General features: G+C 41.9%; 1 protein-coding gene across 1 annotated transcript in view; it reads left to right on the top strand.

Moving 5' to 3' along the window:
• DNAAF8 (dynein axonemal assembly factor 8) overlaps nucleotides 1–13,427 on the top strand; it is a gene marked incomplete at its 5' end in the record, with an annotated part of 102,615 nt that overhangs the window by 27,023 nt on the left and 62,165 nt on the right. The window contains 3 exons of the mRNA XM_082772108.1: nucleotides 2,181–2,372; nucleotides 4,934–5,089; nucleotides 9,756–9,950. Coding sequence (XP_082628234.1) covers nucleotides 2,181–2,372; nucleotides 4,934–5,089; nucleotides 9,756–9,950 — 543 coding nt within the window. The remainder of the gene's footprint in view (nucleotides 1–2,180; nucleotides 2,373–4,933; nucleotides 5,090–9,755; nucleotides 9,951–13,427) is intronic.

Here is a 13,427-nt window from a genome sequence, read left to right as displayed (position 1 = left end):
CAACCAAAAATAGCTCAGGATTTCAGTCATTTCTATCTTTTTACAATCTAATACTGTCACAAAAGTCAGTGTAACATGTAGGGAAACTGGACTCTCTTCGTAGGTAGACTAGGTAAATTGGACAATGCTGAGCAAAGGCATACTAAGAAAGCACTGAATGTAGCTGACTTCAGCAGTTATTGCCTGGAATTAAACAGGATTAGCTCCTTTTCATTTTTTTGTTCATTAGTCTTAGTATTTCTGCAATTAGTTAAGTTCTTTGCCTAGATCTTTGTTGGGTAAGGAGGCTGACAGAGGAAGAAAAGGGCAAAGAGCAGTGTTCAAAGCCTCATTTGCTCTCAGGAAGAACCTTAACAAGTGCAGAAGTGAAATTCTTATCTGAGCTTGGTCAGAAAACTCACTGGGCCAAGTAGATTTGCAAAAGTTTGAAATTTCCTGCTTAAGGAATAGATCCTGGTTTAATCTTTAGCTCTCAAGTTACCTCCAGTCATTGATTGCACTCCCCATATGGTTGCTGAGAGAGGAAGAAAGAATCACGTCTCCAAGCAGGCTACAGAAGACGGTCATATTTTTCTAAAAGTCTCCAAGTTTCTTTTCAGGCCTCTTTTTTGGAGAATTATGATGGTAGTGTCAAAGCCATGTTAGCTCCCCAGGGCTACGGTAACATGAGTACTACAGATCTGCAACATCAGAAGATTTTGCATGACTATTTTTCTTTTATTACTAATTGCTTTTTATTTGGTGCTTGTAGGCCTTAGCAACAAAATAACTGGGCAACACAGTAGATCTGCTTGTGGCTTTGTATTTATGGGTGGTGTGTTTTGTTTTTTTTTAAAACCATTTTAAGGAATCCTGTGTTTTGAGGACAGGCACAAAAGTCAAGCTACATTAACTTGTCAAATGGATTAGTCATTAAACACCTTTGTGAACGTTTAAATTCAGAATTAAAGTGGCTTTAATTGGATTTAGCTGATTTTGCTTCCAAAGTACATCCAGGTAAATCAAATTAAGGTTAATTCAGTGTAAAGGCATGGGCAGACATCCTCATTAAGGGCTACTTGGAGCAACTGGAAACAACTGCCCAGCTGCTCCTCAACACCCTTCTGTTCTCATTGCTCTCCTCCTGTGTTCCCACAGCTCAGCTCACAGAAAGGGGAGCCTGCTAGCCCCGTACTACAGTAGGTCACTTCAGATTGATTCTGCCCACCTTAATTAGCAGTGTAGTCTGCTGGCTGATTGCACTGATGTGCACAGGAAGTGCAGTCTCGTTGCACTTTGCTGACTGAAGTGGTGAGCATAGCCTTCATCTGATGCTGTAACTAGTAGCTTGGAAATAACATCACCATAAACAGCTCCAGCTATTTGTAAATGAATGTGTGTCGAAGCTTGTAGAATACATGCTCTCAGCTTGCCTTGGGGGGGGGCCCTTAAGGTCCTTATTCAAGGATCGTACCTGTTGAGGAACAATACTCATATGTGTACTGGATAATCTTTGTGACTTTAGGGACTAGTTTCCTAATTTACAGAAGAAACGTCAGGAGCAGCAGGCTGAAGATAGATAGGAATAGCAAGCCAGCTAATAATTACAGCTATTGCATCTTTGGAGAAACAGAAGAGATCCCTTAAACTATAATCCCACAATTCAAGGTTGGGGCTATTTGTTGAAGAACAGGTCTCCTCAAGGAGATGGATTGCATCCAAAATAACCAAGTATCAATGCTAAAGTAAAAGACAGGCAATGAATTCACTTGAATGTATCATCATCTGTGAATGAGGTATGTAGATGAAGCAGAAAATGATGAAAGTTTTGACACTTCTGCCATGCTTGCCTTGAAGGCGTTCACTGATTTTTAAAAGAAATAGTGCCAAATCTTAAAGAATACAGAGTAAATCTTATCATGCTATATCCAGCTGTAACCACGTAATCTTCCATTTACCGAGTGGTATTAGGCTAAATGAAGACCCAGGTGACAGCTCTCCAAGAAAAACTGAAGTGCTCCAGAATGTGTCACTGATATAATGACCTCGCTTTTTTGGCTCCCACTTCCTCTCTGATAAATGCTCACTAGATATTAATTGTTCCTCCTATGATGGCAATGAATATAATTCATTCGTGATGATGAACACTGTTCCAGTAATCCAAATGACATTCTTTTTTTTTTTTTTCTTTTTTTGGACAGGAAGCCTCTTATTTGCCAGATATTGACACATTACCTAGATCAGCCCCTATGAAAAATGAGGTGCTGCTCATGACAATTTGGCTGTCAAGTTGTGGCCAGGTATCTACAGATCAGTGCAGTGGGCAGGTGCCTAACGTGGAGCTGAGAGCAGCAGACATCTACAATGCCCTTGTGACATGGCTTCTGTCTCTGGTGAGTATGTGCAGTGACTGCACAAAAGAAGGTTCTGCATGATTAAGGGTGTGCTTTTCCCTCCAGTGAATAGGTTCTCAAAATCGCTTTCTTCCAACAGCTACAGAACAGTGGTTAAACGGAGGGGAAATTGTGTCCTACCTTGTCTTTAAATGCAAGTTTTGCTGGATTATGCCTGTAGTTTACAAAGAGTGTGGCAGAGAAAGTAAAAATAAATTAATTCATTTTAAAAAATAGTGAGGTAGACTCAAAGTAATCAAAAGTGATTAGTGAAAGCAGAGGGCTAATTATTATACTTCGTCCACAGCAAAATGGAGACATTTCCATCCTTTCACTTGTCTTGACACGTCTATTTAAGAACAAATCCTTTCTGATAGCCAAGAGGGCAATGAACAAGTGCTGGTCTGTTTTGTCTTAGTTGTCCTTTGGATCACACCTTTTCCACTCTAAAGAAACCTTCACTCTTCCCGTTCATCTGATGCTACCCTTTTCCTCTAAGAAAAATGGGAAGTATTTTTTCTTTCCCCCCATCCTGCATTTTGGCCTTCTTATCTTCCCTTGTTAAAGACGTTGGCATACCTATCCATGTGCTCAACGTAAATTTCACCGTGAGTGGACAGCATGCACAAGGCTTTTAAATCACTTAAACTCCACTTAAACAGTATTAATTGTTAATGATGTTCGTGCTTCCATTAAAACATTGCCAACATTCCTTAATGTTAGTTCAGTGCTAATGAAAATTGCCACTTGAACAACCCCAGAGTCTGAATCTTCCATTCGGAAAATAGTTAGCTCATGAACAGCTGCAGTGTGAGGTTTCTTCCCTTTACTCCCACTTAAAATGCCTGAGCTCTGACTTGCAGCAGCTCTCTTCAAGCCTGAAAGGGCATCTCAGCTTCCAGGGTTCAGCGTTGCCTCTATTAAGAGGGTCAAATGTTGTGATGGACTCTATGTCCAGTGAAAACTGGGATAAAAGCCACAAACTGATTTCAGACAGGTTCCGAAACAGCTGCTGGATAGCAATGAAAACGTCTGTGTTTCTGTAACGAAAGAAAAGTTGAAGCATTTTAGACCAAATTCTCATCTGCTGATCATCTGTGTAATTCCACTGAATCACTGGCTTCCTGGCTTGTGTAAATCAGCATGTCTTTATTGACTTCCTTGAAGATATGCTGATTTCTACTAGTGGAGAATGTGGTAAAGATGACAGCATTCTCCAGTAGCAGAACTACTACAGAAATTCCCATGTGAAACCAGTATTCAAGGCAGTCAAGGACTTGGTAGTGCTATTTTGAGTGATACAACTGACCTATTCCACAGTTTGAAAATGCACTCGCACCTTGTGTTGAGAATATCTTTCTAAAGGCATTTATCTCACTGTAAATAGCTTTGTTTTATGTATGCAGTGAATAGCAGAGCTATTAATCTATCTAGAGATCACAGTGACAGTGTAAACCATGAGAACAAGGCTTAAGTGGTTTCAGTATTCACCAGAACCCTGGGAAGGAATTACAGTCCTGTAATTCAAACTTGCCTGTCTCTTCATCTAGTACACAATCTGGGTCAGGGATCTTTGCCTCACATGGCTGCTGCTCTTTCTTGTGGCTTTGGTTGCTTGTGTCTGACTTTCTGATGGTCCTCTGCCCTCTTTTCACCCGCTACCCAAGTTTCAGGATGCTTTGCAGTGCTGTGATGTCTTCCCAGGCTGTTTTGGGTATCTTTTCTGTCTTTTTTCTACCCAACAGTAAGGTTTCTCATGTATTTCATTGCTGAAACGCATCCTGTTTCAGCCTCATTTGGGGCAGCCTTGTGAGCCAATAAGTGGTCTCTACTCCTGGAATCCTGTCTCTGGAACAAAACTGATGCTCACAATAAAAGATGCCCAGTGTTCATCTTGAGGTTGGCACAAGTCCCTTTTTATCCTCCTTGTTTTGGATCAGATGTGTATATTGGCAGATAGAATGCCTCCCACACATAAAAAAATCTGTCAGAAAGAAATCACCTCAAGTCTAACTACAAGGTGGATTCACTGAACAGAGATTGATGGGGTTCTGCCTTTTAGAGATCCCTAATAGGGAAGATGAAGTCTTATTAAAGATGCCTGCAATAGCTCCTCAGAACGGCATAATCACTGAGCACTGTTTTTTGAACCAAGATCGGACTGATTTCATTATCATTGACAAAGGCAGCATGCAGTGCCACGAATGGGCAGTGTTGACAGGGACTCGGTTCTCATTTCTTGCTAGACTAAAGAACAAATGTAGGTTCTCGCTTTCACTTAGTGAAACTGGTGGAAGTCAGAGCTTGCAAGTCACGAGAGTCCTCACTGAGAAAATAAATCCTATGACTTATCAAAACCTACATGTTATTCCTATTTAATTTGGTCTTTATTGATTTTTCTAGTGGCTAAACCATAGCTAATCCACTAATCAAGTGAGAGTGCTCCCTGGGTTATTGTATATTATGTGACTACTCAAAAGCAACAGAGCAAGATAAGGGGTTACCTTCAGTCTCTAAATACAACCATGTAAAAATGAAATTATGTTCAAATGGATTTACAGGTGCCTCCTGTGAAAATTAAAGGTGGACCCAAAGCTCCGTTTGAGGTGGTAGGGCTACAGCAGGCCTGGCAAGAGGATGGATTGGCCCTTTATGCTTGTATAATGCCACCAGATGAATCTCCAGCCCAAAACAGCACCAAGATCCAGAAGATTAAAGTAAGTAGCAGCCTTTACACTTGCTAGTCATACAGAACTGCCACAGGCAGTTACCGCTATTTTTCACTAGAGACCAGGCTTGAATATGCCAATTCAAGCTCAAATTTCAGTGAGCCAGGACAGAAAAGCATAAGTGCTGCTCTAAATTAGAATGGGGGAACAGCCCAGTACTGTGTGAACTGAAAGACTGCTTACAGCTAATTGCCAACTCAAGCTGTCCTCAGTTATGCTGAATTTAGATTATGTGCAGATGAGGAACCAGCTCTATATGGCGAAGTCTTTTGTCTCTGCTGCTCATTAGCTGTTAATATATTTTTGGTGGCTGTAACCCCACAGTGCAGGGACTTGACTGAGGAGACATATGTTTGTGTGTATTATGTTTTGTCCTGTTATATTTTAACTGTGTGAAGAGTGTGGCCTATGAGAGGGAATGTTGTCTTGCTATTTGGTTCCCAGGAGTCAGGACCCAAAGATAGGACCCGAGACTCTGTTCCCTCAACTCTGCTAGACTACAGAGTCTGTGCTGTGCACCAAAACACCAAGCTGAAAGGTCTAGCACAGAAGCTGAAAATCTAGCATGTGTAGGTGGCACAGTGTATTGTAAGGCATGATGTGAGCTCGTGTCCTGAAAACAGCAGAGCTGTGAAATGGAACAAAGTGGGGCCCAGAGTTGCTGTCTTTTAACAGAGCTAATTTGAAAGAGATTGCATCAAGATGCTCAGAGTATCGACTATTTTGTTTTCCTTTGTGGAGACAGCTTGTTAGAGCTGAGACCCACTGTGGCCTTGCTACTCTTCCCTGGTAGGGATACCTGGCTGCCCAAAGCCCCATCCAGCCTGGCCCTGAACACTTCCAAGGATTTCCAGAAATTCTGTAAGGAAGAATTTCTTCCTTATATCTGGTCTAAACCTACCCTCTTCTATTTTAAAGCCATTCCCCCTTGTCCTATCCCTATACCCCCTGACAAAGAGTCCCTCCCCAGGTTTCCTGAAGCCCCCTATAGGCCCTGGAAGGCTGCTGTGAGGTCTCCCTGGAGCCTTCTCATCTTCAGGCTGAACAACCCCAGCTCCCTCAGCCTGGCTTCGTAGCAGAGGTGCTCCAGCCCCTTGATAATCCATATAAACCTTCCTCTGGACTCGTTCTAATAGGTCCATGTCCTTCTTGTGGGGGGACAACTTGCTTCAGCTTCCCTTGTTTAGCTGCAATGAGCATTCCTTGCTCGCAGCTGCCTGTCTCTCAGCAGTAAAGATTGAATTTCCCATGATGTGTCATAAAGCCTGGAGTATGACAGCTGCGGCTCCAGTGCTTGCACACGTAAATGATTGATGCTGGCAAAAATGTTATGATTAAAACACTACTCAAAAAAAAAAAAAAAAAAAAAAAAAACACCTTTCAGCTAGTGTTTGGGCATCTGTTGGCAGAAGCAGCAGAGCTAATGAGGCTAAGCAGCCTGCTAGGCTGGACAAGGGCTTAGTGTTGATTTCTGTCTCAGGTGACTCAATTCCAGATGTTTTCTGTGAAACAAAGAAAACAGGAACAGGGACTAACCTGTCTCCTGTCCAGTTGCCTTATCACTCTCTGCTGATCTCAGATGAGGAGCTGACCAGAGCATCAGAACTGATGAGCACTGAGTATGCTCAAAATATGTATCTGGTGTCAAATAATTGAATGAACTCGTGAAGCTGCAAGCCCAGGCTGCTCTGAAGGTTTGCTTGGAGCCGGGAAGGATTCTATCACAGGTTGTCAGAACGAGCCTTGTGGAGTTTCCAGTCCGCATATAAATTGTAAATGCTTGTTTACTGCCCCATTTCCAGCCACTAATGTTGCTGTTGAGTCCAGCTAGCGTGCATGGAAGTGAACAGGCAAGGCATTTGGATGGTATTGCTCAAAGCAAGACTCCGTATAACTGAAGTTTCCTCTTATTGGAGGCTCTACCGTGTGTCAGTTTGATAACAATGACTTTTGTCAGTTTTGCTTTCTTGAGGCATTTGTAAAGCTGCTGCTCTTTCCCCAACGGAGATTTAAGCTGATAGGAACAACAAAAGTCTTTCAGAAACGTCAGCCCACAGCAGAGGTGAGGAAAACAACTAGTCCTAATGGGGAGATTAGCCCTGCCTCCCCACTCTTCCCCATGAACAGCTTCAGCTATTGTTGGAGAGAGATGTGGTAGACTTTACTTTTCACACTTAAGTCTTCAGTCTCGTACTGTAGAGTTAATGTACGATACTTCAATGGTTGAATCAGATAATCAAATTATTCCGTTGTGGCATTTACTGATTCTTGTTCTGTTTGTCTCCTGTTGGCGCAATAAGAACCAGTTACCTGGGCTTCCTTCAAAATATGAAAATCCAGGAAAAATCAGTGTTCCCAGGCATTATTACTGCAGCTACTGACTCCAAGAATGACTATAAAAATGTAGGAAAATTTTCCTTACCTTTTTTTTTGTATTGTGTAGAGAGGCATACCAAGTAGTATAAATTTTAACCAACTGCATCTTACAACTGATATTTAATGCTTTTAAAGTGGAGGGTCCAGGGTCCATTTTCAGTGCCAAAGATGGAGATGTACAGACTACACAGCTTACTAGGTAGATTTTTGCTTATTTGATGCTAGGACGGAAATGCCCATCTGTGTGTCTGTACTTGTATCTTGTGATAGCAGCAAAATGACAGTTGTCCATGGATTTTGTTCAGATCATAACATGAATATGATTTTTACAGCAGATATTGGATTGCTAGAATCTGAGGACCTATCTGTATCAAGAGAGCAAGATTTCACCTTCTCCAGCTTGCCTCACTGATAATTCCCACCCCTGGTGCGACTGAACACCCTGAGCGTGTTCATCAGTCTCATTGGCTTTGATGTATTTGATTGTGTGGCTTGGTGCCTGCCCTAGCGTCACAGCTCCAATGATGCTGGGGCACAGCTCATCACCAGCAACTGGAACAAGACAGCCTGCTGCTTTCACGTAGCTATAGTGTGCTGCTGGTTGGTTTGGGGTGTTTCTTTGCTTGTTGTGGTGTTTTTCTCCAGTTACTAGTTACTGGAGATGAGCTACATTACAGAGCTGTAAGCCACCAATTTTTTATTTACCAGCTTCTTCACTGCCATCTATGTCTTTCATACGGTTACAAATATAATAACGGTTTCTCAAGGAAAAGCTCCTGTCCTAAACAGATTAACTTTCGATGTATTCAATTATGATGACATCTGTTTCTCTATCAAATGCTTCTGCAATGTTTTAATCCCTTTTGGGGGGTTTAGTTTTGCTCGTTTTATTTCAGTGCTCCTTCCAAACAATTGAGAAAAGTGGGAAAGATTTGAATATTCCTTCATGGTTTTGGTTTCTTGAGTTGTTAGAACAAATGCTTTTACACCTCTTGTAATTTCTGCATGCAGATCGACAAGCTGCATTTACAGGCATGTCTGATGGGAATTAGATTTGTACAGAGCATGCTTTCTAAGAATCTACTCAGCATTCCCAATTAGGCACACTAGCACCACGCAGAGCAGCATGGTTCTTCTCTGTATGCTTCGATCACTTAACAATTCCGTGGTGGTTCAAAAGAGCTCACGATCTCTGTCATTCGATTTGGGGCTTTTTTTTTTTTTCAGTCCTTTACTGCTCGAGTTCTAATTTCTAGGTGCCGTAATAGAGGATATGGAGAAGACGCTTTGCATAATTGCTAATTCTGTTCATTTCTGATTGGGTTTCATTGAGGTCACCAATTTGTTCTCTGAAAATCTGACTAATTAAGAACAAACTTGAAAGAACAAAGGGCTTAGAGGGGAGGTTAAATGATGGAAAATGTAATTTAGCAGTACAGTGTTCAAAATTAATGTATCGATATTAAGGTTAGTATCAATCTTTTTAAAATCATGAAATTAATAAATATTTTAATTTTTATCGCTATGAAACCCTTTGCAAATGTATGTTTCATTGTATCAGCCTGTTTTGTCTCCCTTTTCAAGAGGGATGTATGTATGTAATGTGCTTTGGAGCAGTATCTGTGGGCTGTCAGATGTCATGAGCCAGTTATTTTATACCAGTGTCTGGCTACCAGTCGAAGATTGCTGTTAACTCTCCAGTTATCATCCACGATGGGGTTTTATAGCTCAGCTGTCCAAGCGTATCGAGGACTGTGGTGGAAGAGCAATGCTGCTAATCTTCTCAGCCCCTTTACCAAAGGGTTTTTTGAGGCAAGTCCACATGGAAGCGTCTCCCCAGGCCGTGGTGTGAGCACATCACACAGTCAGCTGGTGGGCATAACTGGCTGTTGCAGACAACATCTGCTCTCAAGTCCCCTCTCTGGTGTCACAAACCCAGACGGTATCAGGACCTTCAGTTCTGTCTTTGGTCATGGAAGTGGAGATTTTGCAGAGTGACAGCAGGATCGTGGGAGGAGTGTGCTTTCTGTGGGTAAGGGGACAAGTTTAGAAGCTCTGGTTGTTGCAGGGATGCAGGTTGTGATGGTTTGGGAGGCTGAGAGGTGTTAAATTAAGATTTTGGTTTGGAGACACTGAAGTGCAGTTGTATGGCAGATGCGTGAAGCATGAGGTTGGGATTGTTGCAGGCAGAAAGAGTTGTTACAGGTACACAGTGCAACACAGAACAACGAGCTGCAGTGCCTATCACCAATGCATTTTAATTGTTGACTTTTTGCAGACTGAAGAAGATCTCCAAGGAATATCCATTTTTTACCAGAGGATTACTGAATTTCTATCCTGTACGTGGCTTCCAGATGTTATCTGGTGGAGTCCAGAACTGGTCAATTGCTTCCAAAACCAGCTATATCCACTTGCTCCTGAAATTCCCTCTGTCCTGCTGAGTTGCATCACTACTGTTAGTCCTGATCCTCAGGTACTGTACAGAAATGCTTGGGCTTCTGATTTTTTTTTCTCATTATGTCCAGTAGAAGTTGTTGTTCTTCCTGTGTTACAGGTATTTTCGTTTGGTTTAGCTAAGCATTTAAATTCTGTTTGAAAATAAATTCTTCAAAGCAGTGTTGATTTTCCACTGAAGTGCATGAGATTACAAGGACATAGCACCACTTAAAATCAAGTGATTAAACTTGCTTTCTTAGAGAAGTCTGTAGGAACACTCACCTCATGCTGTCTGGAAATAGAATGATAATTAACTTCTTCACTTCTGTCAGTTTAGCAAGTGTTCCATAACAGATATTCAAGTGAATGTAATGTTACAAGAATTCATACACCTTGGGCTTACTCAGGGAGTTTATTCCCTGTGGGCATCAAACATTGCTTTTAGGCCTCTAAGCACATAACTGCCTCTCCCACTTTACTGTAAATATTTATCCCAGCTTTTCAAAGAAGCACTGAATGCTACCTGATTTCCATACCTTTTGAGGGAATGTTCCACTTATTCCTTTCCCATGACATCACCAGCCTTTAATTGATCATGTTTTTTTCCCAGTATTTCTAAATCATCAAAAAAAATTGAGATACAATTCCAGGGAATTGTGAAGGCTGCAATTCTGGTTCATGACAAAGTTTAGTTCTGAAAATAGTGTAGCATGAGAACTTTGCTGCAATCCCAACCAGATTTGGGGATTACTATTACAATGTGAGAATCAATGCCATGAAAGCTTAGGGGCTTAGCAGTGCACTCAGCAATTTGCCTCAAGGTTTATCCCGCTTCTCTGAAGGAAAAGGAGGCTTAATATTGTTGATTTGCAGTCACTGTAGCTTTCAAGTACAGGCAAGTGCAATAAAGCAGGCTGACATACTTGTAAAAGATAAATTTGCTGTATACTTGTAAGGCATAAAGTAAGGCATCATTTAAAACAGTCAGGGCTTTTATGCAAATCCCCTATTAGGGGGATTATAAATCATTAGAAGTTGAACAGCGAGATAGCAGGCACTTTCTGGGGGTAGGTCTTTGCCTTGATGCCATAGAAAAATGAAAGTCGATTTAAAGGCCACATTCTCTTCCTAAGTTCAAATGCTCTGTGCCACCCGGGTTCCCAGGCCTGAATTACACTGAGACCACGATGTATCGTGGCTTTTTAATAGATGTGTCTTGCAGTTAAACAGAAAGGCTGACTTCTCTAAGCAAGGCGCAATGAGCCAGCGTCTCAGCAGGCAGCAGCTAACCCTGTTGTCTGCCTGAAGCTTTACAAAGTGATACCAACTGAGAATGTTCCCAAGTGTCATTAAAATACAACCAGTATAAATTCTACACGGAAAATTCAGTGTCACATTTTTTAGCTTCATTGGCGTGAAAACTTTGCACAGGGCCTGTGATCCGTGCTTGCTTTTTATTTACTTGATTTTGGAGTGGTGTATGCAAACCTGAGCTGACCAAAGGACCTGCTGCTATCCCTTGGAAAGGCATACAGTGAATACATAAGGCATACAGTTCTTGCTCCAGGTAGCTTAGTCTGAAACTCAAGTCCTGATGGGTGGATGAAACAAATGGGTAGGAGTGGAGGGAGGAGGAACATCAGGTAAAACTGCCATCTGCTTGTGTGCTGCCAAGCTCTGTGTACGGCTTTACAAGCAATTGATAGCAGTTTCTGTAATACACTCAACAAAGTGCTTAAAGGTTAAGCCAAGGTCTTGTTTTCAGTCAATTGTTCTAGCGTTTTTTCAGTCTGTTCTGAACCCCAAACAGATTGCTTTTCTCTTGTAATCTTTCTTTGAGGCTTTCTTATTAATACTATGCATGCTGCCTATTAACCTCCAGTAACTCACTTTAGGCATGAAGAGTAAACTCACAGAGCAGTCATTAAAACCGCAGGTTAGGTTAGGAGTGGCACAGTCCCCGTAGAAGTCATTAACTACAGTGTTCCTTGTCAGCAAAAAGAGAACTTCATTTTAACATGGAAGTACTCTCTGCTGTTAAGCTTTAGGATGCAAGCATTAACCCTAGGGACACGGGAAACCTGTAGCCAGCACTGTTGCTTTCTGCCTCTGCTAATTTGTTTCATTAAGGCACACTGCTTTTGTATTGCACTTTCTCCAGTGCTCTGTACCCTGGGACCCTTGCCCAAACGGTACAGCCCCACCAGCTATCACTTGACATCTTTTTGCATGCTTCCCAGAGCATCTTGTTGAATTCCCAGCCTGTACGGATACCTTCCATGATAAGAGGAGTCAGGGTACAGCAGGACTGGGTGAGTGATCATGTCAGCAAGGTTTCAGGGAAAGGAACCTCCATCCCTAAATGGAAGTGAAGATGATTTTTTTTTTTTTTTTTTTAACTCCAAAGAATTGCTTTTGTTGCACCTCCTGGTGCTCAGTTCCCTACTTGCTCCTTCTTTATTCTTTAGTTTCCCTCCTGGCTTCCAGCACAGGTGTTAGGGTTTATTTATTTATTTTTGAGACAGCAGTACTAATTGAAGGCAGGTCTACACAAAGCTCCCTCTTTGCTTTTCACTTAAGCAAAGCTCCATTTTTTTTTTATTCAGTTTTGGCTAAGCAAGGATGAGAATTCCAGAACTGGATCCAGGGCACCAAACTTGCCTTGATGTTGCAACTCAATGCTGCAAAAAGAGCTCAGTGGAGGCTGAACCAACAGGAAGTTTGATGTGTGGGAGGGGACTTGCAGAAAGTACAGCAGTTCTTTAATGTGGTATTTCTGTAGCACAAATGCAAACTTTTGGGATTTTCCTGCTGGCGAGTTGGTGGCAACTACGTTACCAGAAGAGCTTTACGTGTACAGGCATTCAAGCTTGAAAGTTGCAAACTTTTTTTTTTTTTTTTTCCAAAGACTGAAATAGCCAGGTAGAACAAGAGCAATGCATGGCTGAGGAAATTAGAAATCACTGTTTCATGCTATGGAAAAGTGGGCATGGATTCTTTGCTTGTTACTTTGTGCACTTTAAGGCACCTAATGGGGACATGTGAGTGCCTGAACTCTGTACGTAGTCTTTGAAGCGGGAGTGAGAAGCATTTCCAGTGACAGCATGCACAGGGTGACCCTTCTAATTTAGGCACGTAGGTTAAAACCCTGCCTGGCATGCACCTGTTCTCCAAATAGCATGGCGAGAGGGAAGCTGCTTGATGTGAAACTTCAGAGACATTGAAAAATCTCCCAGGAAAAGCAGCAGAAACAACGTTTTTGCAACATTCAAAACAAGAGTAGGAAAAAGCCATCTGACAAACTGAGGTGTCCCAGTGGAATGAGCCAGATCGTGCAGTGAAGCTTTTTGGATTCTTCACTTCTGACTAGAAATGAGGAAGCTCTTTCCAAACTAAAATTTCCTAACAGGACCAGAGCCTTCTAGAGAAGTGGATGGGGGAAAAAAAGGCATGTTACAGGTGGAAGTAATCCTTAACATTTCCATTTCCTAATGCTTCCCTCCCTACAAACAGC

The sequence above is a fragment of the Aythya marila genome, assembly GCF_965140915.1.
Source record: "Aythya marila genome assembly, chromosome: 15".
Taxonomy (NCBI): Eukaryota; Metazoa; Chordata; class Aves; order Anseriformes; family Anatidae; genus Aythya; species Aythya marila.
This window is presented reverse-complemented; position numbering and strand designations above follow the sequence as displayed.